Source organism: Sminthopsis crassicaudata, chromosome 1 (assembly GCF_048593235.1).
Source record: "Sminthopsis crassicaudata isolate SCR6 chromosome 1, ASM4859323v1, whole genome shotgun sequence".
NCBI lineage: Eukaryota > Metazoa > Chordata > Mammalia > Dasyuromorphia > Dasyuridae > Sminthopsis > Sminthopsis crassicaudata.
In genome coordinates, this window is record NC_133617.1 from 9,343,553 (window position 1) to 9,366,606 (window position 23,054).

Genomic DNA, 23,054 nt, shown 5'->3' on the forward strand with positions numbered 1-23,054 from the left:
CCAGTCACGGGAAGGGGATTAGACTGTGGGCCCAGGAGGGCAGAGCCCGGAGCACAGGGAGGAGTCTCAGACCCACACGGTGATTTAGGAGAGAAGAAGGAATAAGGGGGGGGCTGGATGGCTGTACCCCTCTCTCTCCAGTGAACCCCAGCAGCTTCTGTGGGCTGGCAAGGTCCTCCCCTTCCTTGCCTCAGTTTCCCTCTCTGGAAGATCAGGGAGTCATCCTAGAGCTCTCAGCGCCCCCCCACTTGAGTGGGTGGAGGTCAAGCCCAGGCTGGGGACAGGGGACTGACAGGGAAGACCTTTCATCCCTGCCCAGCTCTGAGTTGGGGACGGCAGATCCACCGGAAGTGAAGTGGCCAAGTGGAAACTGGGGATGAAAGCTGGGGCCCCTAAAACAAGACAGGGGCCCCCAAATCTGGCGGGGGTGTCTGAACCTAGCAGGGCCCCCCAAATTTGGCGGGGGACACCGAGCCCAGCTGGATCCAGTCAGGCCAGAGAGAAGGGAGCGCCGACCGGCTGGGCCGATCTCACAGCCCCGGCTGGGCGGGCCGAGGTTGGGCAAACACGGTGTGTGTGTGTGTGGGGGGGGGGCCGGTCGGGGGGCAGCAAGAAAGCTTGAATTGGAGTCTGTCAGACTGGACGTCAGCTGGGTGACTGTGAGTGAGCCTCAGTTTCCCTCTCTATAAAGTGAGGGGGGACTCCCAAGGCCCCTAAAGGCTCTAGAGCCACCAGCCTCTAGGACACTGATTTCTGGCCTCTAGTGAGTCCGTGGCATTGGGTGGTGGGGAAGTCCATTCCTTTTCTGAAGTGGAGGAGCGCCCGCCACGGGGTCCAAGTGTGGGGAAAGCCCCAGAGATTTTATCGGGCTCCCTCCCCCCCTAGAAAGCCCTCCTTCAGCTTCCCCACCAAGAGGTCCTCCTGCCTCCACCTGCGGGCCTCCACTAGAAGGCCGCCCACTCCCTTTCCGAGCCATAAACCCCTCACTGGCATTTTCTATTTCTAATGCACCCCCTTCCCCTGCTGGTGCCCGGAAACAAAAGGAAAATGCCCTCTCCCACCTCCGGACCTTTGTACAAGGGCCCCCTTCCAGAGCAGGGCCCTCTTCATCTTCACAGGCTTAATGGTTGGGCCTCCCAGCAGTATGGGGCGGCCACGAGGCCCCGCCGCCCCTCCCGTTCCTCTCTGGGCCAGGCAGAAGGCTGGTTTTTGTCTTGGTGTCCCCAGTGCCCTGCCTCAGCCTGGCCCGCAGAACTGGGCACACAGTAGGTGCTTAATGGTTGAGGGCTTGCCACTGAGTTGGCAGGAGAGGTGAGGCTGTGCCCGGCAGCTGCCCAGCCCTGGGGTCCTTCTGAAAGCCTCTGGATGAGACTTGAGCGGGGGAGGGACGAAGATTACTGGGAAGCAAGTCAGAGAAACTGAGGCCCCCCCTGTTAAATCAGCTCCATGGCTTTGGGACGCAGGGGTCAAGGGGGACTGGGTGGAGATGGGATCCTCGGGATTGGGGTGGGGGTGAGGAAGAGAAGGAGATTTAAGTCAGCTCTGGAGTCTGGAGGCTCTTTAGAGCCTGGGGCCCCCCTAGTCCGGCCCCATTGGACAGTGGGGTGCAGAGAGGCCCCCGAAACTGCTGACAGGATGCTGATGGGCTCAGAACAGGGGCTGGGAGGGGCCTAGAAGTGGGTTGTCAGGGTGGGAGAGGCCGAGAACAGAGGGTATCAGGGTGGGAGGGGCCTGGGAAAGGAGTATCAGGGTGGGAGGGACCAAGAAGTGGGGTACCAGGGTGGGCGGGGCTGAGAACAGGGGGTATCAGGGTGGGAGGGGCCTAGAAGTGGGTTGTCAGGGTGGGAGAGACCTGGAAAAGGAATATCAGGGTGGGAGGGACCAAGAAGTGGGGTACCATGGTGGGCTGGGCTGAGAACATGGGGTATCAGGGTGGGAGGGGCCTAGAAGTGGGGTACCAGGGTGGGCGGGGCTGAGAACAGGGGGTATCAGGGTGGGAGGGGCCTAGAAGTGGGGTACCAGGGTGGGCGGGGCTGAGAACAGGGCGCACAGAGCCCCAGGGTTCCAAAGGTGTGAGCTGGAGGCCTCTCCTGGGGCCCCTCGCCGGCTGCTCCTCGGTTTCCCCACTTGGGGGCCCCTGCTCCGGGTGTCTGAGGGCTCCCCACTGCCCCCCGCGGTCCGGGAGCCCCCTCCCCCCCCTCCTTCCCGTCCCCCTGGGAGGAGGCCCGGCACTGACTGGAACTTTGCCCCCTCAGGTCGGCAGGCGAGGAGCCCCTCGCTGCAGCGATGACGGAGCCTCGGAGGGGGCCCGGGCGGGCCGCGCTGGGGCCCCGATGAGGGGCCCGGACGGCCGCCCCCGCCATGGCCTAGCCCCCGCCGCCTTCGCCCGCCGCCGTCGCCATGGGAGGCTGCTTCTCCAAACCCAAGCCAGGTGCCGCCCGCTCCCCGCCCCCACCCCCGCTCGGCCTGGAAACGCGGCTAAACTAGGTCAGGCCTGTGGCGAGCTCCGCGGGGAGACGGCTCCAGGAATGTTAATACGGGGCCGCGGCCGAGGCCGGAGACCTCCCGGGGCTGCCCGAGCCCGGCGGGGGAGGGGGGCAGGGGGAGGGGCCCTGAACCTGCGCCCCTCAGAACAGCGCCTTCCCCTGGACGAGCTTCCAAGGACAGGGGGAAGCCTTCCCGCCCCCGTTTTACAGATGGGGAAACTGAGTCTCAGGGGACGCAGGGCACCCAGCCAGCAGGTAGCAGAGCCAGGAGAGCCCCCCTTCTGAAAAGAGAGGTCTGGGCGGTGGGAGTCGGGGCCTGGGACTCTCAGTGGCCCCTGGCAAGGAGCCCCCCTCCTCTGGCCCCTCCGGTGAAGGGACGGATGGGCCCACGGGCTTGGGGTTCGAATCCTGGCTGTGCTGGGAATGGGGGAGGGGAGAAATCCTGCTGCCAGGACTCAGCTCTCTGGTCCAGATGGCGCGTTCCTTCCAGCTGGGGAGGCAGATTAGGGAGACATCGCCCCGAAATAGCAGGGCCCCCCTGCCCCCCCCAAGCCGGCTCCGGGAGGAGAGGAGACTGAGTCAGACAGCCAAGGACCGAGGGGAGCTGGGGGGGGTGGGAAAGGGCGTGGGGGCGAGCACGTGGGGGGTCAAGAGCAGAGGATGTCAGGATGGGAGGGGCCTGGAACAGGGGGTGTCAGGATGGGAGGGGCCTAGAACAGGGGGTGTCAGGATGGGCGGGGCCTAGAACGGGGATGTCCAGGCTGAGAGACTTGGAACAGAGTAAAAGTTGTCAGGGCTTTCTCCCCTGTCTCCGACTCCAGCCCTGTTTCCATCTCCGGGGACCCCCAGATGGGAAGTCGGGCCCCCCTTTCTTGCTCTCTTGGGCCGGGCCTTTCCTGTGGGTCTTCCCCCAGACTTTTGCCCCCAGCCCAGCCGGGTCTTAACTGGCCTCCCAGAAGCCTCGGGGGCAGGGCCTCCAGGCGCTGGGGTCCCTCTCTCTCTATCGGGGTCACTCCCCCAGAGTCGCCCAGGCAGCAGAGCCGGGGAATCCGGGTCTCCAGGGTGCCCCAGGGCCTCCATGCCCGCGGTGGCGGCCTCCTCCCGGGTCAGGCTGGTTCGAGGGAGCCAGTGAGGAAGGAGGAGCCCCTTCCCTGGGCCGGGCCTGTGTCTAGAGCCCTGGGGGGGGGAAGGGCCGATGGCCGCCTGCTGCTGGTTAGCGGGGGAGGGCCGAGTTTGGGCCCAGAGGGCAGAACCAGGCCGAAATTGCAAAGAGAAAGGTCTGAGAACAGGAAACACTTCCCAGCCACTGCCCAAGGGTAGAACTGAGTGTTGAAAAGGAGTGAGCTCCCCGTCACTGGGGCTATGCAGGTGGTCGGAGGAATTGGGGGCCCCTCTGGGGCTGGTCTGGGGCCCGGGGCTCTATTCCAGCTCTGTCATTTGGAGCCTGGGGGGCACCGGGAGTCCTGGAGCCCCAGAGCCGGCCAGGGCGTTGGGTCGTCCCGAGGGGGGAGTTTATGTCCCCCCAAGGCCCCGCCCGCCAGGCTCCAGCTTGGGGGAGGGGAGACCGGCTGTGACCTCCAGGCCCGGGCCCAAGGCCCCGTGCGGGATCTGGGTCGCGCTGGTTCCTCCAGCGCCGGTGTCCCCTTACGCGATGGCTATCAGCGGCTATTTTTACAAAGGGTTCCGAGTTACTCGGAGAGCTCCGGCCCTTCTGCCCAGATCCAGCTCCCTGAGAGTGCCCTGTGGGCTCCCTAGTGAGGGGGCGGGGGAGGGACCCGGGAGGGAGGGGCCTAGGAGGGAGGAACCCCCTGGAGGGAGGGGCCTAGGAGGGAGGAGCCCCCCTGGAGGGAGGGGCCTAGGAGGGAGGAGCCCCCGGGAGGGAGGGGCCTAAGAGAGAAGGGCCCCTGGGAGGGAAAGGCCTAGGAGGGAGGAACTCCCGGGAGGGAGGGGCCCCTGGAAGGAGGGGCCTAGGAGAGAAGGGCCCCCGGGAGGGAGGGGCCTGTGAGGGAGGGGCCTAGGAGAGAAGGGCCCCAGGAGGGAGGAACCCCTGGGAGGGAGGGGCCTAAGAGAGAAGGCCCCCTGGGAGGGAGGGGCCTAGGAGGGAGGGGCCTAAGAGAGAAAGGCCCCTTGGAGGGAGGGGCCTAGGAGGGAGGGGTCCCGGGAGGGAGGGGCCTAGGAGAGAAGGGCCCCAGGAGGGAGGAACCCCTGGGAGGGAGGGGCCTAAGAGAGAAGGGCCCCTGGGAGGGAGGGGCCTAGGAGAGAGGGGCCTAAGAGAGAAGGGCCCCTGGGAGGGAGGGGCCTAGGAGGGAGGAACTCCTGGGAGGGAGGGGCCGGGGGAGGGACCCCTGGGGCAGCCCCCTCTTGCCTGAGGAAAGGGAAAGGGGCCTGGCCCCCAGGGCCTTGGGGCTTAAGAGAGTTCCGGGGTGTCTGTCCTGGGCCCTTCAGGGCCGCCCTCCCCGCCCCGCTCCGGGAAAAGCGTTTAGGAGCTTGCCAGCAGCAGCCCTGAGGCCTGATTTACCAAACAGGAGCCTTGCGCTCTGAGGCGGCTAGGGGGCGCTGCAGTGGATCGGGCATAGGGTCAGTTCAAATCCAGCTGCAGACATGGCTGTGTGACCCTGGACGAGTCACTTCCCCCTGCCTCCCTCGGTTTCCTCATCTGTAAAATGAGCCAGAGAAAGAGGGCCAACCCCCCCACCCCAGTGTCTTTGCCCGGAAAACCCGCCTCGGCTCCATGGCCACAACCAGGACAGCGTCGAGCTCAGAGCGACTCGACCATACTCGTGCTGCCGGGGCGGCTCTGGTCTCTCCGGACTCCACCTTTGAGGCTCGTTGAACGGCCTCTGGGGGGATCAGAGACCAATGGAGGAGCGCCTCAGGTGCAGAGTGACCCTGGGCCGCATTGGGGGCGGGGCGGGGCACTGACAAGCTCACCTGGCATCCCGGGAAGGCCCTGGTGGCCCCTGTGCCCTCCATGCCACCGGGCACAGTAGCGAGTCTGCCTCCCATCACAAGCCCTCGGTTCCCCCGGGGTGAGATGAGTGGATCGTCCTAAAGGATATCGGGAGCCCTCCAGCTTTCTCTGAGGAGAGATCAGCCATTGAGCATTTATTGAGCTCCTACTGCATGCCAGGCACTTTGATGGGAAGATAAAGTCCTCTTCTAAAGGCCCCAGGGAGGGAGAGCCGCAGCCTCAGAGTCAGGCTTCCAGGCACGCTCCCTTTCTGGGTCACTCTGTCCCAGCTCCCCCTCCCCAGTTCCCTTCAGGGGAACCCGTCTGGAGAGTCGCGCTTTTGTCCTCCCATGAGCCAGTTGCAGGGGGTCTTTCCCGGCATTCAGGGCCTTGCAACATAGAGAAGGGCCCGCGGCCCGCCCTCGGTTGTGCCCAGGTCTCCCGAGCACGGCTCCCCATCCCTTGGCTGGGGCGTGGCAGCCGCCCACGACCCCCGGGGGGGCCCTCTGCTTTGGGGCGGGATGCCCACCTGCCGCCGTCTGCAGGACCGGACTCCCGGGAGACCCAAGCGCCCAGGCGGCCGGTGCCCGAGGCGTGCGTCCCTCGTCTCCCTGAATGCCACAAGTTGGCCAGCTGGAGAAACCAAGGCAGGGAGAGGAGAAACACTTGTCCAGGGTCACACGGCCGGGGCGTGTCTGTGGCAGGAGAGAACTGGCCAGTCCCGGGCCCCACCCTCTGCCCAGCCGCCACCACTCAAAATCCTTATCATATCCGGTATTTTCTGGAAGGCCTTTGGGGCTGAGGTGACTTGTCCAGGGTCACACAGCCAGGAAGGGTCTCGGGCCAGTTTTACTATCAGCCTAAATGAGAGACTAGCGAGGATGGAAATGGGAGCCTGAGAAGGAGCAGGCTTGGACTGTGGGAGGTCCCGGGCCGGGGAGGCTTCCTGGAGGAGGAGGCAGCTGTCCAGGGGCCCTATGCTGGGGAGGGGAGAATGGCGCACTCGGGGCTGAGTTGGTCAAGAGGAGGCTGGAAGGCCCTTATTCCCTCCCTCCCCCTTTCCTCCCTCCCTCCCTCCCTCCCTCCAGCCTTCTAGTCTAGGGGGCTCCATGGAGGCAGGACCTCGGCCACTGACCTCAGCCGGGGGCTGGGCTGGGTGGGCCGGGCCTGGGGGTCGCCGGCCTCATTGGCTTCCTGCCGCCTTCGCAGTGGAGCTCAAGATCGAAGTGGTGCTCCCCGAGAAGGACCGAGCCAAAGATGACGCCTCCCCCAACGGCCAAGCCAGCCCCCTGGCCTACAAAGCCAACGGCCGGGCCCGCCACTACCACCCGGAGGAGCGGCCCTCCACCCTGCACCCCTACCCCAGCCCTCACGACCGCGTGGAGGCCGCCGTGTGCCACGTCAAGGACTTGGAGAATGGCCAGTAGGTGTTTGGGGGTCCTCGGACTCGGGGGCACCCAGATGGCAGAGTTCTGGGCAGAGGGAGGGATGGAAGGGGCACTGCCAGCTTTGGAATCTGGCTGCCCTCTGACGGGAGTCCCAGACACATCGAACACTCCCACCGTCCCAGGGCAGCCCCCCTCCCAATGGGGCGGCTCTCCCCCATCCATGCCCGCCTCTCCTCTGTGCCTGGGTCTGTCCCTTGGGCTCCCAGCCACTGGAGGACACCATGAGGTCCCCTTCGGGCCCAGCTGCCCCGTCCAGGGAGCTTCATGGAACTGAAGCTGGAGCTGCTCGCCCGCCGGCTGTTCTGGGCCGGGCCGGGCCTGGGGGTCTTGCTCTTGCAGCTCTCCCTGTGACCTGCGACTTCTCTGGGCTGGGGGGGGGGGCACCGGGCCGAGGCTGCTGCGGCCCTGCCCAGGTCCCCGAGATGCCCTTCCTTCCCCAGGATGCGAGAGGTGGAGCTGGGCTGGGGCAAGGCCCTCCTGGTGAAGGAGAACGGGGAGTTCCACGCCTTGGGCCACAAGTGTCCCCACTACGGAGCCCCCCTGGTGAAAGGTGCCGGGTCCTGTCTGGGGAAGGGGCTTCTGGGGGCTCCTCTGGGCTAAGAAGGGAGCCAAGGGCTGAGAGGGGAGGAGGAGACCGATGAGACCCCAGATCCAGATGGAGACATGGGGCCTCGGGGGCCAGGGGGGGCAAAAGGGGAAGGGGCTGGATGGAGGGATCCCGGGAAGCCCAGAGAGAAAGGGGGGGTGGGGAAGGTCTGGGGAGACCATGGCCCCGGGCCCGTGACCAGCCCATGGAGTGAGAGAGCGGAGACAGCTGGGTCTCCAAGGCTCTGGGCCTGGGGCCCGGCCTCTCCCGGGAGACCTGACAGGGCCCCATGGACCCCAATCCTCCGGCCTGTCCGGCCTCCTGGCTCAGTCCCGAGCACCGGCTCTCTCCTCCCAGGGGTTCTCTCCAGGGGCAGGGTCCGGTGCCCCTGGCACGGGGCCTGCTTCAATATCGCCACCGGAGACATCGAGGACTTCCCGGGCCTGGACAGTCTGCCCAAATTCCAGGTGAGACAGGAGGGGAGGCCCACGGGTGGGAGGGAGGCCCACGGGTGGGAGGGAGGCCCACGGGTGGGAGGGAGGCCCACGGGTGGGAGGGAGGGGAAGGAGGCCCACGGGTGGGAGGGAGGAGAAGGAGGCTCACGGGTGGGAGGGAGGAGAAGGAGGCTCACGGGTGGGAGGGGGAGCCCCAGCATGGAGAGAAAGATGGGACAGAAAGGCATCCAAGCCCAGAATGAGGGTCAGAAGCTTCTCTGACCATGGCAGGACCGGGGGTAGCTGGGCCGAGCCTCTTAGCCTCCAGCCACTCCCTGAGTTTAGGACATTTCAGAGAATGGCCAGACCCAGGCTTTCTGCCCAGGGAGGCGCTAGCTCCCTTGGGGCCCCTCTCCCCCGTTGGTCCCAGGACTCAGTGAGTCTGGGGGGGACTCGGTTTGGGACTCAGTTTTCCCACTTTGACTATCGCAGGTGAAGATTGAGAAGGAGAAGGTGTACATTCGGGCCAGTAAACAGGTGAGTGGGGGCAGGGAGGGGTGTGTAGCTCCAGGGCTGGGGCTGGGGGGCTTCCCAGAGATGCCCCCTTTGCAGAGATCACGGGGTGAGCAGCAGAGGCAGATTTAGGCTCAACTCCCCCACCCAGAGACGTGCCCGAGTGATGGGCATCCCGGGAGTGAGCTCCCCAGCCCTGGAGGGCTCCAAGCAGAGGCCCGATGGCCCTTGCAGGGCAGCCCTGGGATGGCCCGGCCTCTGGCCAGAGAGCGGGCTCCCGATCCAGCGCCAGGATTAATGGCGCATCTTGGTCAGCCCTGCTGGACGGATTGTCGTGTCAGCCATCTGACCGATCCCCAGCCGAGCCGGCAGGGCCTGCGAGGCTCTGCACCCGTAGTCCCCCACTTTGAAGAAGGGCGAGAGGCGCGTTTTCTCCCTTTATCTCTAGTATCAAGCTTCAGCATCATCGTTATACGCCAATTTTGACTTTTTTCCTTCAGTTTTCAGTCATTTTCCTTCTCTGTGCCCCATAAAATGGGTCTGCTCCTCCTTTCTGTACCACTGGCAGTTCCCCCTCCCCCCTCGGCACCCCAAATAACAACAATAATATGACATGGAGCGCCCCCGTGTGTTCTGCCACGCATGGCACCCCGGGGCTTCTTCCGCTTCTCCCCCGCGCCTCCCTTTTCAGCGGAGAGCGGTTTCCATGACCTGGGGCCCATCTACGTCTCCCGACCGAACATTGGTGGATACCCGATCATCATTTGTGGGACCCCCATTTGGGGTCAGGAGCCACAGTTTAAGGAAGTGGGCTGGACACGGATGGCCAGCCTGGGAGGTAGTGCCGCGCCTGACCCCCCTGCACAGATAGGGGTTGTCTCATGGGATTCAGACTCGGGTTCTGCAGAGAAGGGGCCTCGTCCCATCTCGAACGTGCCTGCGTGACTTTGGCGAAATCTTGGACCAGCCCCGTCTGTGAAAGGGTTCTGGCTGGGTCCGGAGTCAGGCGCCCCCGTGGTCCAAATCTTGGTTCTGGTTCTTGTAGGCCGGGAGTCACAGGGCAAGCCCCTTGCTCTCTGGGCCTCAGTGTGGGAACGCTTGAAACCTCGGCTCTGGGCGGAGAGCTGGGGGTGTCCCGTGTCCCCCCCGAGCTGCCCCGTGCTGGACAGGACTGGTCTCCATCAGCACTGCTGAGCAAGGCGGGGCAGCGACTGCCGGCGTGGGGGGCAGCGACTGCCGGCGTGGGGGGCAGCGACTGCCAGAGGGACGACCTCCCATCTCTAGAGGCCAGTGGCTCCGGCCCTGGGTTCACAGCCTGCCTCTGGCACGTACTAGTGGTGGGCGGTGCCTTCTGGGGCTGTTTCCTCCTCTGGCGCATGGGTGATAAAAGCAGCTCTGGGGTGTCTGGGGAGCCCCAAATGCGTGCTTCGCAGCCGCTCTCTTACCACCTCCCTGCGCAGGGCTCAGCCCCCTCAGAGGATAGGGGGCTCCTCTTCCCACGTGGGGGAGACAGGGGGACGCCCTGCGAGAAGCCAGGCCAGAAAGGCCGCTCCCCCTCCCTTCCACCTCGGCCCCTGCCGGCCAGGGATGCTGAGCCTTCCAGCCCCGCTGCGGGAGACTCCCCGAGCCCCTCCAGGGGACTTGGCTGGCATCCCACTGGGGGGCGCTGAGGAGTCACTCCCCCCCTCCCCAGGCTAGGGGGGAGGCACTTCTCCCAACAGGGGGAGGTCCCAAGGGCGAAAGCAGGTGGGGAGGCGGGGCCGAGCCTCCCTACCTCCCCCAGGATCCCCCACCATCCTCTCCCCCCCCCCACTCTCAGCTAAGTGCTCCATTCCTCCTTAACAAAGGCCTGGGCCAGATCAAAGGCCCCCCCCTCCACACTAGGGCAGGAAGGATTTCCGGAAAGGCTGTGGGGGCTTCTGGGGGTCGCTCCTTGGGAAGAGGTGGGGGAGGGGAGGGGTGCACTTGTACGGATGCACACGTGTCTACCTGGACACAAGCAGGGGCTCAGTGCACACGGTGCATCCCAAACACGCCTCTGTGCACACAGCGGGACGCACACGGACCATGCGCGCGTGTGAGAGTCCCCTGGGACTCCGAGGCTCGGGCTCCCCCTGGGGGCCCCTCAGCGTTCCCTCCCCCCGCGCACAGTGCCTGCCCACAGTAGGTTCTCGCAGGCTGGGGGCAGGGCTCTCTGTTGGGGGCAGGGGAGTTGGGTTGCTTTGGACATTTAGGATCCTTCCTGAAAGCCCCTGGGGGGGGCTGCCCCTCCCTCCTGGGAGCCGCCCCCCCTCCCTCCCGCCCTCCTTTTGGCCCCCCGGGATTGCCCCCCAACCAGCCGGGGTAGTGGGGAGGTTAGGGTCAGGGTGAGGTAAGTGGGCTCTTTCACCACTTGGGCCCCACAGGCCCTGCAGACCCAGAGGAGGACCAAAGTGATGGCCAAGTGCATCTCTCTGAGCAACTACCACGTGGGGAGCACCAACATCCTGATCGTGGGAGCGGGTGAGCACCGGGGCCTCCGGGAGCTGCCGGGGTGCCGGCGTGGGCACGTGGGGGCGCTCTCAGGCTGGCCCTGGATCGAGGCTTGGCCCGGCCCATTTCATGGCTGAGAATCGTGGCCCCCCTCTCGGTCCAGAGCCAAGTCTGGGGTGTCAAGGGGCTGATAGCCCAAAGACTCGCCCCCAAAACCAGGGTTCAGAGTGCACCGACTGAGCCTCCCCCGCACTCCCCCTCCCCACAAAGGGCAGCTGGCCCCCTCCTGTCTGAGGTTCCCAGGCCCCGCTCCCCCCACCCGCGGCTGCTCTGGGGGCCTCCGGGCCGGTGACAGCGATCCCGTTGTTGAGTCTTTTTCTCGTAGGGGCGGCCGGCTTGGTGTGTGCAGAGACCCTGAGGCAGGAGGGCTTCTCCGACCGAATCGTGATGTGCACCATGGACAGACACCTTCCTTACGACCGCCCCAAGCTCAGCAAGGTGGGCGGCTCCCCCTCCCGGGCCTACCTGCCAGCCCCGGGGCCCTCTGGTCGCCCACGTTCAGATGCACAGAAGGTCCCCAGTAAGCTGCCCAGAGAGCCTGACGTTATCTCCAGGGCGCCCGGCTGAACTAGCGCAGTGACTCATGGTTACGAGGGCGCACCGAGAGGTTTGCCGAGCACCGTATCCTGGAGAAGGACCAAACCTCATACCCCGTAGTAAGAACAGCTGGCGTTTACAGAACGTCTCATCAGGTCCCATGATTACCCCACTGCAAGGGGGGGAAACGGAGGCCCAGGGAGGGAAGTGTGTGGGGAGTGTTGGAGGCCAGAAGCCCGGGTTCTCACTGCTGTGCCTCCCAGGGTCCCCGCAGGGCTGGAGACGGACTTCTGTCCAGCAGCTGGAGCTTAGCCTGGCTTCTGACTCTGTGTGTGCGTCACCCTGGAGGTGGAGGGAGCCTTGACTTTGAAGTCACAGGACCCGGATTCAAATCCAGACTCTTGTCACTTAGTAGCTCTCTCTAGGCTGAGGGTGTCTCATCTGTCAGATGAGAAGGGGGCAAGTAGGAGGTGCCAGAGGGCACACAGCACCAGACCTGGATTCAAATCCCACCTTCAGACACTTCCTAGCTGGGTGACCTTCCACTTTACCCTGTTTGTCTCAGTTTCCTCATCTGTAAAGTGACCCGGAGAAGGAAAGGCTAAACCTTCCCAGGATCTCTGCCAGGAGAACTCCAGATAGGGTCAAGAAGAGGTCGTGTGATTGAAATCACTGAATAATAATAAATCCAGGGGAAGGGGCTTTAACCAGGAAGCTCCTTTCACTTGTCACTCCGGAAGGAAGCATCCAGTCCCCATCCTCCCTTGTCTGGGCCCGCAGGCCATCCCTCGGCAGCCCTTGGGCTTGTGGTCAGGGGACACCTCATCCTCCCAGAAGCCTCCCCTCCTCTTAGCTCCGGCTTTCCAGGGGTCTCGGCTGCTCTGGGATGCCCGATGCCTCTCCCCCAAGTCTGCACCATAACTAGCATAAGGGTGGCGCTTCAGAACCTAAAAATGGGGGCAAGGTTGTAATTCAAAAGCAGCCCCTCGTGGAGACCCACATCTCCGCCTCTTGTGAACATGCACGAACCATCAGGCCTTTGGGGGCTTCTTCCTCCTGCCCCCTTTCCTGCCCCCTGTGGCTCAGTTGACAGATGATAGACTGAGTAACAGAGCCCCAAAGCTGGCAAGTGTCTGAGGCTGGATTTGCACTCACGTGCAGGGCCTGGACTCGATCCGCTGCAGCGCCACCTAGCTGCCCCCATCTGGGGGCTAGGTTGGATAATCCATGAAAGCTGAGGAGGTCAGCCTGGGCCTGGACTTCCAATGCCCGGCTGAGGGAGGCCATGGACATTCCCTGAAGCCTTTTGAGTAGGGGGCTGGCAGGGTCACGTCTTGATTTGGTAGCTGGATAGAGAAATGGACTGGAGAGGGGAGAGATCCATTAGGAGGTCCAGGGGAGAAGCAGTGATGGCCTGCTTAGGATACAGTCCCGGGATTAGAGAGAAATATGGTGGAGAAGACGCAGCAAAGCTCGATCAGTGACCGGACATGAGAAGTGAGGGAGATGGAAGAGGGAGGGATGAGCGGGGAGGGGCAGGGTACGTTTGTTGATCAAGATGAATGAATGACCAATTAGGAGAGAGGCTCATTTAGCACCAAGGACTGTGCTAAGTACAGTGGACAGAAGCAACCCCAAATGGCTGGTGGGATGCCAGGTGGAGCTGTCCAGTACTGAAGTCTGGGAGAGACCAGACGCATTAGACCCCCGGGTGCTGATGAGATTCCCCGAGAGCCAGTGAGTGGGAGAGAGAAGAGAAACCACGAAGTGAGTCTCAGGAGGTGCCCACATTTAGGCCAGAGGAGGCTGATCCATCAGAGCAGCAGCCGTGACCAAGACAGGGTAATGCCATAAGCCAAGGGAGGGAGAACGATGGGATGAGAACATCTAAAGGTGAGAGAAGTAAGGAGAGGGTGGATCAGTTCCGATGGTCTTGTGATGAAGAGATCCATCTGCACCCCCAGAGAGGATGATGGGAACCGAGAGTGGACCGCAACAGAGCATTCTCACTCTGTTGTTGTTTGGTTGCATTTTATTATTTTTTTTCTTTTGGATCTGATTTTTCTTGTGCAGCATGATATTTGTGGACATATGTGTAGAGGAATTGCACATGTTTAACACATTGAATCACTTGTTGATGGGGGAGGAGGGGAGGAAGGGAAGGACAAAATTAGAACACAGGGTTTTGTAGGGGTAAATGTCAAAAATTATCTGTGTATATATTTTGAAAACAAAAAATCTATAATTAAAAAAAAAGGGAAATGTGGGTCAAGAAAGAGTCCCTGGATCAAGTGAAGGAACCTTGCTAATGTGCCTTGAGCTCTTCAAAGGGCTTTGTAAATGCTGTTGTTGCTCTTGTTTGTCAGGTAATTGTTTCTATTCATTCCAGTGACTTAGCACCTTGTAAGAATCCTAACAGTTAATGGGAAGATGTAGTGGACGGTAGGGGTGAGAGCTGAGAGGGCAAGTGACTGCAGAATCCCTGCTCGATAAAACCTGAAGCTATTTCTCAGGGCAGGTTTTCCTGTCCAGAAATACTGGCGCTCCAAACCTTGGACCTCTGGACCCCGGTCTGGCACTTCTAGTTCTGTTTGTAATAATGGATGAGCCCAGAGGAAGGACCAAGGAAGGGGAGGTGGTCAGAGCCCATGCCGCCCTTCCGGGCTGGGACCCAAATGGGAAGGTTGACCAGAAGGTCAGGGATCATTCTGATTCTCTCCTCTTTGCAGTCCCTGGACTCCCAGCCAGAGCAGATTGCCCTCAGGCCCAAGGAATTCTTTCTGACGTATGACATTGAAGTCCTGACTGAGACCCAGGTGAGGGGGCTTTGAGGGTCTTTGGAAGAAGGAAACATTGCTATGGAAAGGCTATCAGCCCTGGGAAGGAGATTTGAAGGTTAACTAGTGAGCATTCAGTCCAACCTATTATTTTTAAGAAAGGGACAGAAATTTGCCCAAGTTCTAGCTTATTCCTTGAAGCTTCTAGCAATGCCACAGAGAGCCTCAGCTGTCAGTGATGACTGAGCTGGGCCAACTGTGGAGGAGTTAAAAAGAATGGTATCTGAAGCACCATGAGAGGGAAGGGGCTCCTCAAAGCCTCTTGGGGTTGGTGCATTGGAGGTGTTTGAAGGATGGAATCAAAACAAGAAAAGACAGGGTGGTATGGTGAGTGCATAGAGTTGGGAGACAGAGAGCAAGTGTGTGGTCCTCATGGCTGAAGATACTTGCCATTCTCACTTCTGCACTGGTTAGACTTATGTCCAAAGGCACCTCCTTTCATCACTTCCCTTTCTGAGGGATGAAGTGATTTTTATGGTAAGACAAAAGTCTCAGCTGCTCCATTTTTCAAAGAGTATCTTCTGCAGATGTCCAAGTAATTGCTCTCCTCTTCATGCATATATCTTGGTTTGTGTTATTCTTCAAGAACCTATCCTATGGGTCTTCTACCTGGTCAGTGTATTCCCACCATGATTTCTCTTTTGTGGTTTCCTCCTTTGATCTTCACCTTTGTTGCTTCCCCACTTTATGTCATGGCTTTCCATACAAGCATACATTTTCTCCTTTCATCACAGATTTTCCCACCATGATTTCTCTTTTGTGGTTTCCTCCTTTGATCTTCACCTTTGTTGCTTCCCCACTTTATGTCATGGCTTTCCATACAAGCATACATTTTCTCCTTTCATCACAGATTTTCCTTAATCTGTTTTTTGGATGAAGGGCAACCTTTTATTATTACATTTCCACCATACTCCCTAATCTATCAAGTCCCAGAGATACAGCCAGCCCTCCTGATTTCTCTGTGTTCTATGTCACATTAGTCATAAGCTCCACAGTGTACAGAGCACTTCCTTCCAACAACTTTCTCAGCTGGGTAACACAAGAATCATCAGACTCATTTACTAGAGAGAGGAAGTGTCCTGCCTTGGGTCACACAACTTGTAAATGATAGAAATAAAGATTGGAAGCATTGGACCAGACTAACAAGAACTGGGGTTGGGCCATAAATCTGACCTCTCAAAGGCTGGTGAAACTGGAGTTAGGTCGCTTTGGCTGGCTATCTCCAGAGTGTCATCCAGCCTGGACAAAATCCATCCCTGGGGATTCAAGGAATTGCTTCCTATTGCATCGGAATTGTCAAATTGCTTCTGAGAATAGCTTCTGAAAGCCAGCAAGGAGGCAAGGGGGCCCTGGGGAGGAAGGGCTATTACTTTGTAGACATGTAAAGAGCTTGGAGCGATTTATTTTTTTAAAAAATCAATTTGCAAAGTCCTGGGAGACACCAAAGAGTAGATCATGCATTTCTTTCTGTGACAAAGTGCCTGGCTGTCACACACTTGTCCACGATGCAATCACTCCCGTCTGGCGGTGAGTGTGGAAGGGGTTAGCATGGTGTCTCAGGTGGGAGTTTGTAACAGATTAGAACGTGGTCACTTCTTGCCGAGAGCCTGTTCTCCCAGAGGTCTTAGCTACAGCTTCCAGATTTCCCCAGACCGTTGCATAGACATGCAGACATTTAGACCCCTCCCCCCGCAAGGAAAGTCCATTGGCCTGGGGAGGGACACAAATGGCACAGGGATCCTCTCTCAGGGACACGGGTGAGGTGTGTCCTGAGCAGGATGTTTGCACTCAGGATAGGAGAGTGAAAGGTCAAGCTCTCAAATGAGGATGGGTCAGAATTTCTAGGAATTGTAACTGAAAACAAGGCGAAAGGTTGGCGGCAGTTCACTTGTCCTTTGCTTTTAGAAGAAGTAGGAGCAGGGGACAGAGGTGTGTGTGTAATGGGGGAAATGTGGCTTTCAGACCATGGGTCACAGTCTCCTTTCTCTGGCTGCGATCAATGCCTGACCTTGGGGAGTAAAAATAGCCCACCTAGAGTAAGTATATGCTTCTTACTCCTAGAACTTAGGGTTGGGAAGGACCTCAGAGACCATCCAGTCCAATCTGTTCCTGGCCAGGAATCCTCTGTACAACATCTCTGATGAGTAGTAACCAGTTTCTACTTGTTTAGCTTCAGTGATGGGGACCTCCCTATCTCTAAGGCAGCCCCTTCCAGTTTTGGACAGCTCCAGTTATTAGGCAGTTCTAATGAATCAAACCTTTCTCTGATCCCATTCTCCTCCCTCTGTCCAGGCAGGACCAGCCCAAGCCCTTGGCCACAAAACAGCTTCCTTGTCCTCTTTAGACATCCCTAGTTGCCATAGCATATGGCAACACATGGTCCTTCATGGCTCTGCTGGGCCTGTTTAGTGCTCTACGATTGATCAATAGCCTTTCTAAAACATGGTGGCCAGAACAGGATGTCACCCTGCGGTAGTGTTCTGTTCACCTTAATGAGGATCAGGGTGACAACCACTGATTCTTGGCTCTGACGTTCCCTGTGAGAGGTGGAGGCCCTTAGAGGCCAGGGTATTCACAGGGCTTTTGTTTAAGACAGAAGTATTCTGAAATCCAGTAAGAAGGAACTTTTCTGGGGCCTGAGGGAATGAATGGCAGGGCTCAGGACTTTTTATGCTAAGGACAAGGTTTCATCCAACTTGATAAGCATTAATTAAGCTCCTACTAGGATGGGAATACAAATAAAAACCCAACAATGTTGTCCTCAGTGAGCTTTTTATCCACTAGGGGGAGATAACATGTACACAGATAATGAAAAACAAAATGATGCAGAGCCCTTACTCTTGGAAGAAGGATCAGGAAACATCTTAGGTAGCCCCTGGTAGCTGAGTTGAATCTTGCAGGGAGATGGAGATTCCAGAAGCAGGAAATGCTGCTCACTGCAATTCTGAAGTTTTCCCACCTGGGTAGGACCTGGCAAGTTCCACAGCTTGGTCTTTAAGAGGCCAGGGGCTCTCCTGACCATAGTGAGACTCCTCAGAAGCTTAAGGGAAGAGAAATAACAGTAGATCTTGGGGTTATCAGAGGTGGGAAGGACTCTAGAAATCATTTCACAGAGGCGAAAACCAATCAGGTTTGTCAGACGACAGAACCAGGACCTAAAGAACCCCTAGGAGGGCAGAGCAATGGACCAAACTGTGGAAGAGGACAGTTAATAGGGATAAATGTGAAGTCTGAAATTTGGGCTCAAACAATCAACTTCCCAAATTGACCTTTCTATGACACTCGACAGTTACAGAGCAGATTTGTGACCTTTATTTTATTTGGTCCTTTCCCAACCCTAATCCTACCCTTGTGAGGCAAGCAGAGAGGGTTTTACTATCCTGATTGTACAGATGCGAGTATTAAACCTCAGAGAGTTTGAAGTGACTTCCCCAGCAAATGGCAGGGTGGACACTCACGCCCCAATTTTCTGTTGTGACATGGGAGCCACCTGCCAGTGGCTGCTGGAGGTCTAACTCAGACCTGTAGAATGGATCTCTTCATGTGAGAAGATGATGAGGATAATCACCCTGACTAAAAAAGTCTTACCCAGTCTCTTCTCCCTTTCCTTCCCCATGGGTTACCGTAGAAACTCAGGGAGCTTCCTACTCACAAATAGCTCTCAACGCTCCTACTTCTTATGCCCCACATTGGGCGCCATATGTTGTGATATGGGAGCCACCTGCCAGTGGCTGCTGGAGGTCTAACTCAGACCTGTAGAGTTTTCTATCCTTGTATCCAACACTGGAGTACAGGAACTCAAGGAGGAAATGTGGAATAGTGGATAGAGAGTCAGAGTCAGAAAAGTCTAGAGTTTCAATCTTGTCTCTTGCTGTGTGTCCCAGAGAAAAACTCTTAATTTTTCTTTCTCTCACATGTGAAATGGGGCCAATAATAGCATCTATTTCAAAGGATTGCTGGGAAGATCTAATGAGATTTTATATATATATATAATGCCTTGTAAACCTTCGAGGGTTATGGAAATGCTAGGTGTCATTATTATGATAATTTTCATCCTCCTCCAGGATTGCTTTTTTTTTTGTAGAGGAAATTGGACAAGAGGCTCTTTGAGATCACTCCCAGCTTGGGGCTCTTCCTCACGCCTAGCCCAGGGCCTTCTACATAGAAGGCATTTAACCAATAGCAATTGATTTTGTTATCTGTTCATTTTTTTATAAATACAAGGACCTTGAACTGGCATTTCTCAGTTCTGACCCCTGAGGTGAGCGTCTCTCAAGTCAGTAGGACCATAGAAACCATGTGAGGGCTGCTAGGTGCAAAACTCAGCTGATTATACTGCTGAGAGACTATAACTATCATCACGGCCACCTGAATTTCAATCCCCTGGTACAAGGCCCTGGTGGCCCTATCTTAGCTTCAGTCCTCCTGTTTGCTATCTTCTAAATCACCTCTGCATCGGGTCATGAAATGCTGTTGTCCCCACTTTCCTGGTGATACAACAGAGCCAGGAAGAAAGAGGATTCCCAGGTTCAAATCCTGGCTCTGGGCAGTTGCTTTGTTCCCTCCCCCTGATGGGCATCTTGAACTGGGCTATTTGTCCCTCTCTGGACCTGGTTGAACTCTTCTTTATGATTTCAGGTTGTCACAGTGGACGTGAAGAACAAGAAAGCAATATTCAAAGATGGCTTTAAGATGGAATACAATAAGTTGCTCTTGGCCCCGGGAAACACGTGAGTGGACTTGGGTGAGGGGGAGGGTTCTTAGGTGTGCAAATCACTTTTCTCAGTCATTCAACAAATTTTTGTTAAGTGCCTGCTATGTGCTAGGCATTGCACCAAACACTAGGCTCAAGAGAGATAAAAACATAGTCTCTGCCCTAAGGGAGTTGACTACAAGGTAGGGACTGTAACCAGTATCTTCCATTATGCAAATTAGGAAATTCAAGCCATCAGAGTAAATGAGGAAGTGTTCCAGGTGAGATTTGAACTCAGATCTTCTTGAGCCCAGATCCAATCCTGTGTCCCCTCTGGATGCCAAGCTACTCTCCTGTTATTAGTCCAGTTCCTTTTCTGGTCCTACGTGCCTCAATACTATCTTTTTACTTCTTTTCACTAATTTGTGGACCTCTTGACACTCAATTTGCCTCTCTATTGCCCTTGGGATCACCCACAATTTCGATTCTTTTGAGACAATGGTGTTCTATATTCCCAGCTATGGAGCAGTCCCAGAAGAATGTTTGTGTTGAAAGAGGTAGGATTGTCTAATGGGACAACTTGGGATGTATAGAAAGTTCTGTACAGTTTTCCCTGTTCTCCAGCCTGTTCCCCCCACTCCCATCCAATTCTTGATTCATCTCATTCCAACACATCCATTCCATTCTATACTTTTCTCCAAATTATATACCTCAATGAACCGTGAGTTCATATAAACTGCATGTCATAATCTGGACAGTAGCATTTTTCATCCACTTGGTTTTTCTTGTATGGATTGCTGGGAAGTACTTGAAATGGAAAAAAAAAACATTCATTCAACATCTACTGATTCTGCTCTGTTCATGTTTTTCTTTGAGATACAAAAGGAGTTACCAAGATGACTAGAACATAATCTCTTCCCTCAAGTTGTTTACCATATAGTTGGTATTTCCTGTTGAGGTACCAGAGACACCATTTGCACACCTGCCTTTGTGAACCTTAAACCATCATTGTTCCTATCCTTATAAGCACCGTGTCAGGTATAAAGTACAGGCAGTTGGCTTAGGTTTGCAGATGAGACAACCAAGGCCCAGAGAAGGTGAACTGACAAGTAGTAACTGGCAGAGTTGGGATTCACTTGAACTCAGGACTTTTGACTAGTAGAGACTTATACTCTTTCAATCCTATCTCTTAACTATAATAATAATAATGGAACAAGAAGGTTCACATGAGAGGTGTAGTTGGGGCATTTTTGACAGCTCTGAGGAACAAGGGCTCGTGCTAGATTGTTAGCAGGTTGGGACAGGATTCCCAAAGGAGCTGTTCTTGGAAGAGGGTAGGATTTTAATAGGCAGAGGATGCCAGGGAAGTGCATTCCCCTTCAGTCATGGGGTGGGTCATGACTTTTGGTCTCCGCTGGCCCATAAAGAAAAAGTGCGCTGACCACTTTACTCCCCAGCTAGTCTCCCAACCCAGATGGAATGGAAGGGTCACGGGATTTGCAGTTGCAGTTGAGGACCTAGACTGGCATTCCCATTCCCCAATATACTGCACAGTGGACCTTATATCCTCTGTTTTTCTCTTAAAACGATTCATCTTATCATCTGGATTTGTCCATTTACCAGCAGGTCTCTCAGATACCTCTGAGAAAAAGTGAGGGCGTGAATTAAGGGAGATGGTCAGGGGACTTGGGGAGCTTCCAGGAGAAAGGTGGAGGCATCTCAGGGGGATTGATGGGGAAGGTGGGGGGAAGACTGAAGGGAGACAAAAAGATTTAAAGGAGGAGGAGAGGGGTAGGGATGAAGGAGCTGAGAGTCCAAGGGTTTCTCGGTGAATTAATTAATAAAGCTCACTCTGGCCAGGCCTCTCCTTAGCTCTGAAATCTTTGTGCTGCTTCCCAACTCAAGGACAAAGATAACCACTCCTCCAAGAAGTATTGAGAGTCTTTCCCAGCAGGGCTCCAGCTCGTCTTGCCAGATTGATCACAATTACCTGGCGATTGCTGCCTTGATACATAACAGTCCATCTCCAACCTCTGCGCCTTTTGCAAGGTGCCCCTCATGCCCGGCCTGCACTCTTTCCTCATCTCTATGACCCAGAATTCTTTGCTCAGCTGCTCCCTCCTCCCTGTCACTCTTCCTGATGCAGCCTCCTCTTCTTCCTCTCCTTTCTCTCCATTTCTCTTCCTAGCCAGGGGGTAACCCTCCTCTCTCCTTCTTGAATTTCCTGTTTTGCTTCAGATTTGCTTCTCTGGATACATGTCGTCCCCCCCACAGCCTCCCTGGTAGCACAAAAACTTCTTTTAAAAAATATATTCGTTGCCATTAGTTTTTTTTTAAATGTTGCATTCCCTTCTCCCCTCATAGAGAAAGCAAGATACCATTATATGTATGAATACATAGAAAACATTTCCCCATTAGACATGTGGGGAAAAAAAAGCAAGAAAAGTAAAGAAAAAGCATTGAGTTTGCACTTAGAGTTCATCAGGTCTCTCGCTTGGGAAGCGGATGCCGTTTTCAGCATGGGTCCTTTGGATCTGTCTGGGACCATTAGCTTGATCAGAGCAGCCAAGCCTTCCACAGGGGATCTTACAGTATTGCTGTCCCCGTGGACAATGGAACATACACTTCTCGAGGACGAGGGCCACTGACTTTCTTGTCTCTGAATCTGCAGTCTCTGGCCTGGCACATAGTAGGCACTTAATAAATGCTTTTTGAATGAATGAATGAATGTGAAAAGTTGGGGCAGAAACCTAATAAAGAGATGTGATAGTAGAATAATTTTGTCTCCTTTGTGGGGAGGGTAGCCCCAAGACACTCAACTGCAAAGGAAAAGAAGTGGAGAACGTCTTCACTATTCGCACTCCAGAGGACGCCAATAGGATAGGGAAGCTGGCACGTGGGAGGAATGCGGTTGTTGTTGGGGCCGCCTTCTTGGGTGAGTGGGCTGCATCCAGGGCTCCCCTCACACCCTGTGGGACTGTCCTTACTTAGTCCCTTCGCAGTCGGGGCATCCCTCCTCCTAAGAGTTCACTGTCTATCTTCGTCTCATTCCCTTGAGGACTCCTCTCAGTCCCCCGAGAAGCTGGGGCTGTCCCTCTTCATCCTCCTCTCAGGAGCTTGACGCAGGGTCCCCGCGCCTCTGGGGTCAGCGTGTCCTTCTCGTCTCCAGGAATGGAGGTGGCCGCGTATCTGACCGACAAGGCACACTCCGTGTCAGTCGTGGAGTTAGAGGAGACGCCGTTCCGGAAGTTCCTCGGGGAGAAGGTTGGCCGAGCCCTCATGAAGGTGAGAGGCTGGGCGGCTGAGCAGAATTCTCACCCAGAAGCCCCCTCGACCCCGGGGAGAGGGAGCTGCTGGGGCACCCACCGCTTCCTTCTCTCCCCGCCACAGATGTTTGAGAACAACGGGATCAAGTTTTACATGCAGACTGAAGTCTCAGAGCTCCGCGCCCAGGAAGGGAAGGTAGGTGTCCCCAGGCCCTCGGGGCTCACCGTTCTGTCCTCCCCCTTCCCTGAGTCCCTTTGAATGCCCCTCCACACCAATCTGAGTCCAGCCAAATTCAGAAAAACCTTTGCTAGGTCTTGAGGGAAAGGCAGGTGCAGAGCGCTGTCCCTGGTGCTGAGAGAGAGACCACAAGCGAGCAGATCCCAACCCCTGCTCTCCAGGAGTGCGGCCAAAACAAAACAGAAAAAGCCGAGATTCTCCAAGGAAATCTGAGCTGGGAGAGACCCTCTGGTCCAGTCGTTTCATTTTATAGGGGAATATAGGGGCCCACCGTGTCAGTCAGCACAGGGCTCGGCAGACTAGAACATTGGACTGTCCAGGAAGATGAACCAGATGGGGGATTCGCGTCGGGTCCTTCCCTTCAGTCCAAAAAGTCACTTTTCCAAGTACAGTTGGGGGAGGGGTGTGATCGGGGCTCGGAGGCGCTACACCTCAAACTGCAGCACAAGGTGGAGAGACGGGGCTTGAAAGGACATTTTCACTTTGCACTGAAAATACCTGCTCTCCCCACAGTGCTGTGAGAGAGGCAGGGAA

General features: G+C 56.9%; 1 protein-coding gene across 2 annotated transcripts in view; it reads left to right on the forward strand.

Annotated features, from left to right (window-relative positions):
- The window catches only part of AIFM3 (AIF family member 3), a 42,672-nt gene that overhangs the window by 6,436 nt on the left and 13,182 nt on the right, over positions 1-23,054 (forward strand). For both annotated transcript variants that reach the window (XM_074292256.1, XM_074292266.1), the window contains exons 2-13: positions 2,256-2,431; positions 6,646-6,859; positions 7,325-7,434; positions 7,828-7,937; positions 8,397-8,441; positions 10,823-10,919; positions 11,275-11,387; positions 14,216-14,302; positions 18,962-19,053; positions 21,821-21,951; positions 22,186-22,301; positions 22,407-22,478. In XM_074292256.1, the coding sequence (XP_074148357.1) occupies positions 2,401-2,431; positions 6,646-6,859; positions 7,325-7,434; positions 7,828-7,937; positions 8,397-8,441; positions 10,823-10,919; positions 11,275-11,387; positions 14,216-14,302; positions 18,962-19,053; positions 21,821-21,951; positions 22,186-22,301; positions 22,407-22,478 (1,218 nt within the window). In that variant the 5' untranslated portion in view covers positions 2,256-2,400. The remainder of the gene's footprint in view (positions 1-2,255; positions 2,432-6,645; positions 6,860-7,324; positions 7,435-7,827; positions 7,938-8,396; positions 8,442-10,822; positions 10,920-11,274; positions 11,388-14,215; positions 14,303-18,961; positions 19,054-21,820; positions 21,952-22,185; positions 22,302-22,406; positions 22,479-23,054) is intronic.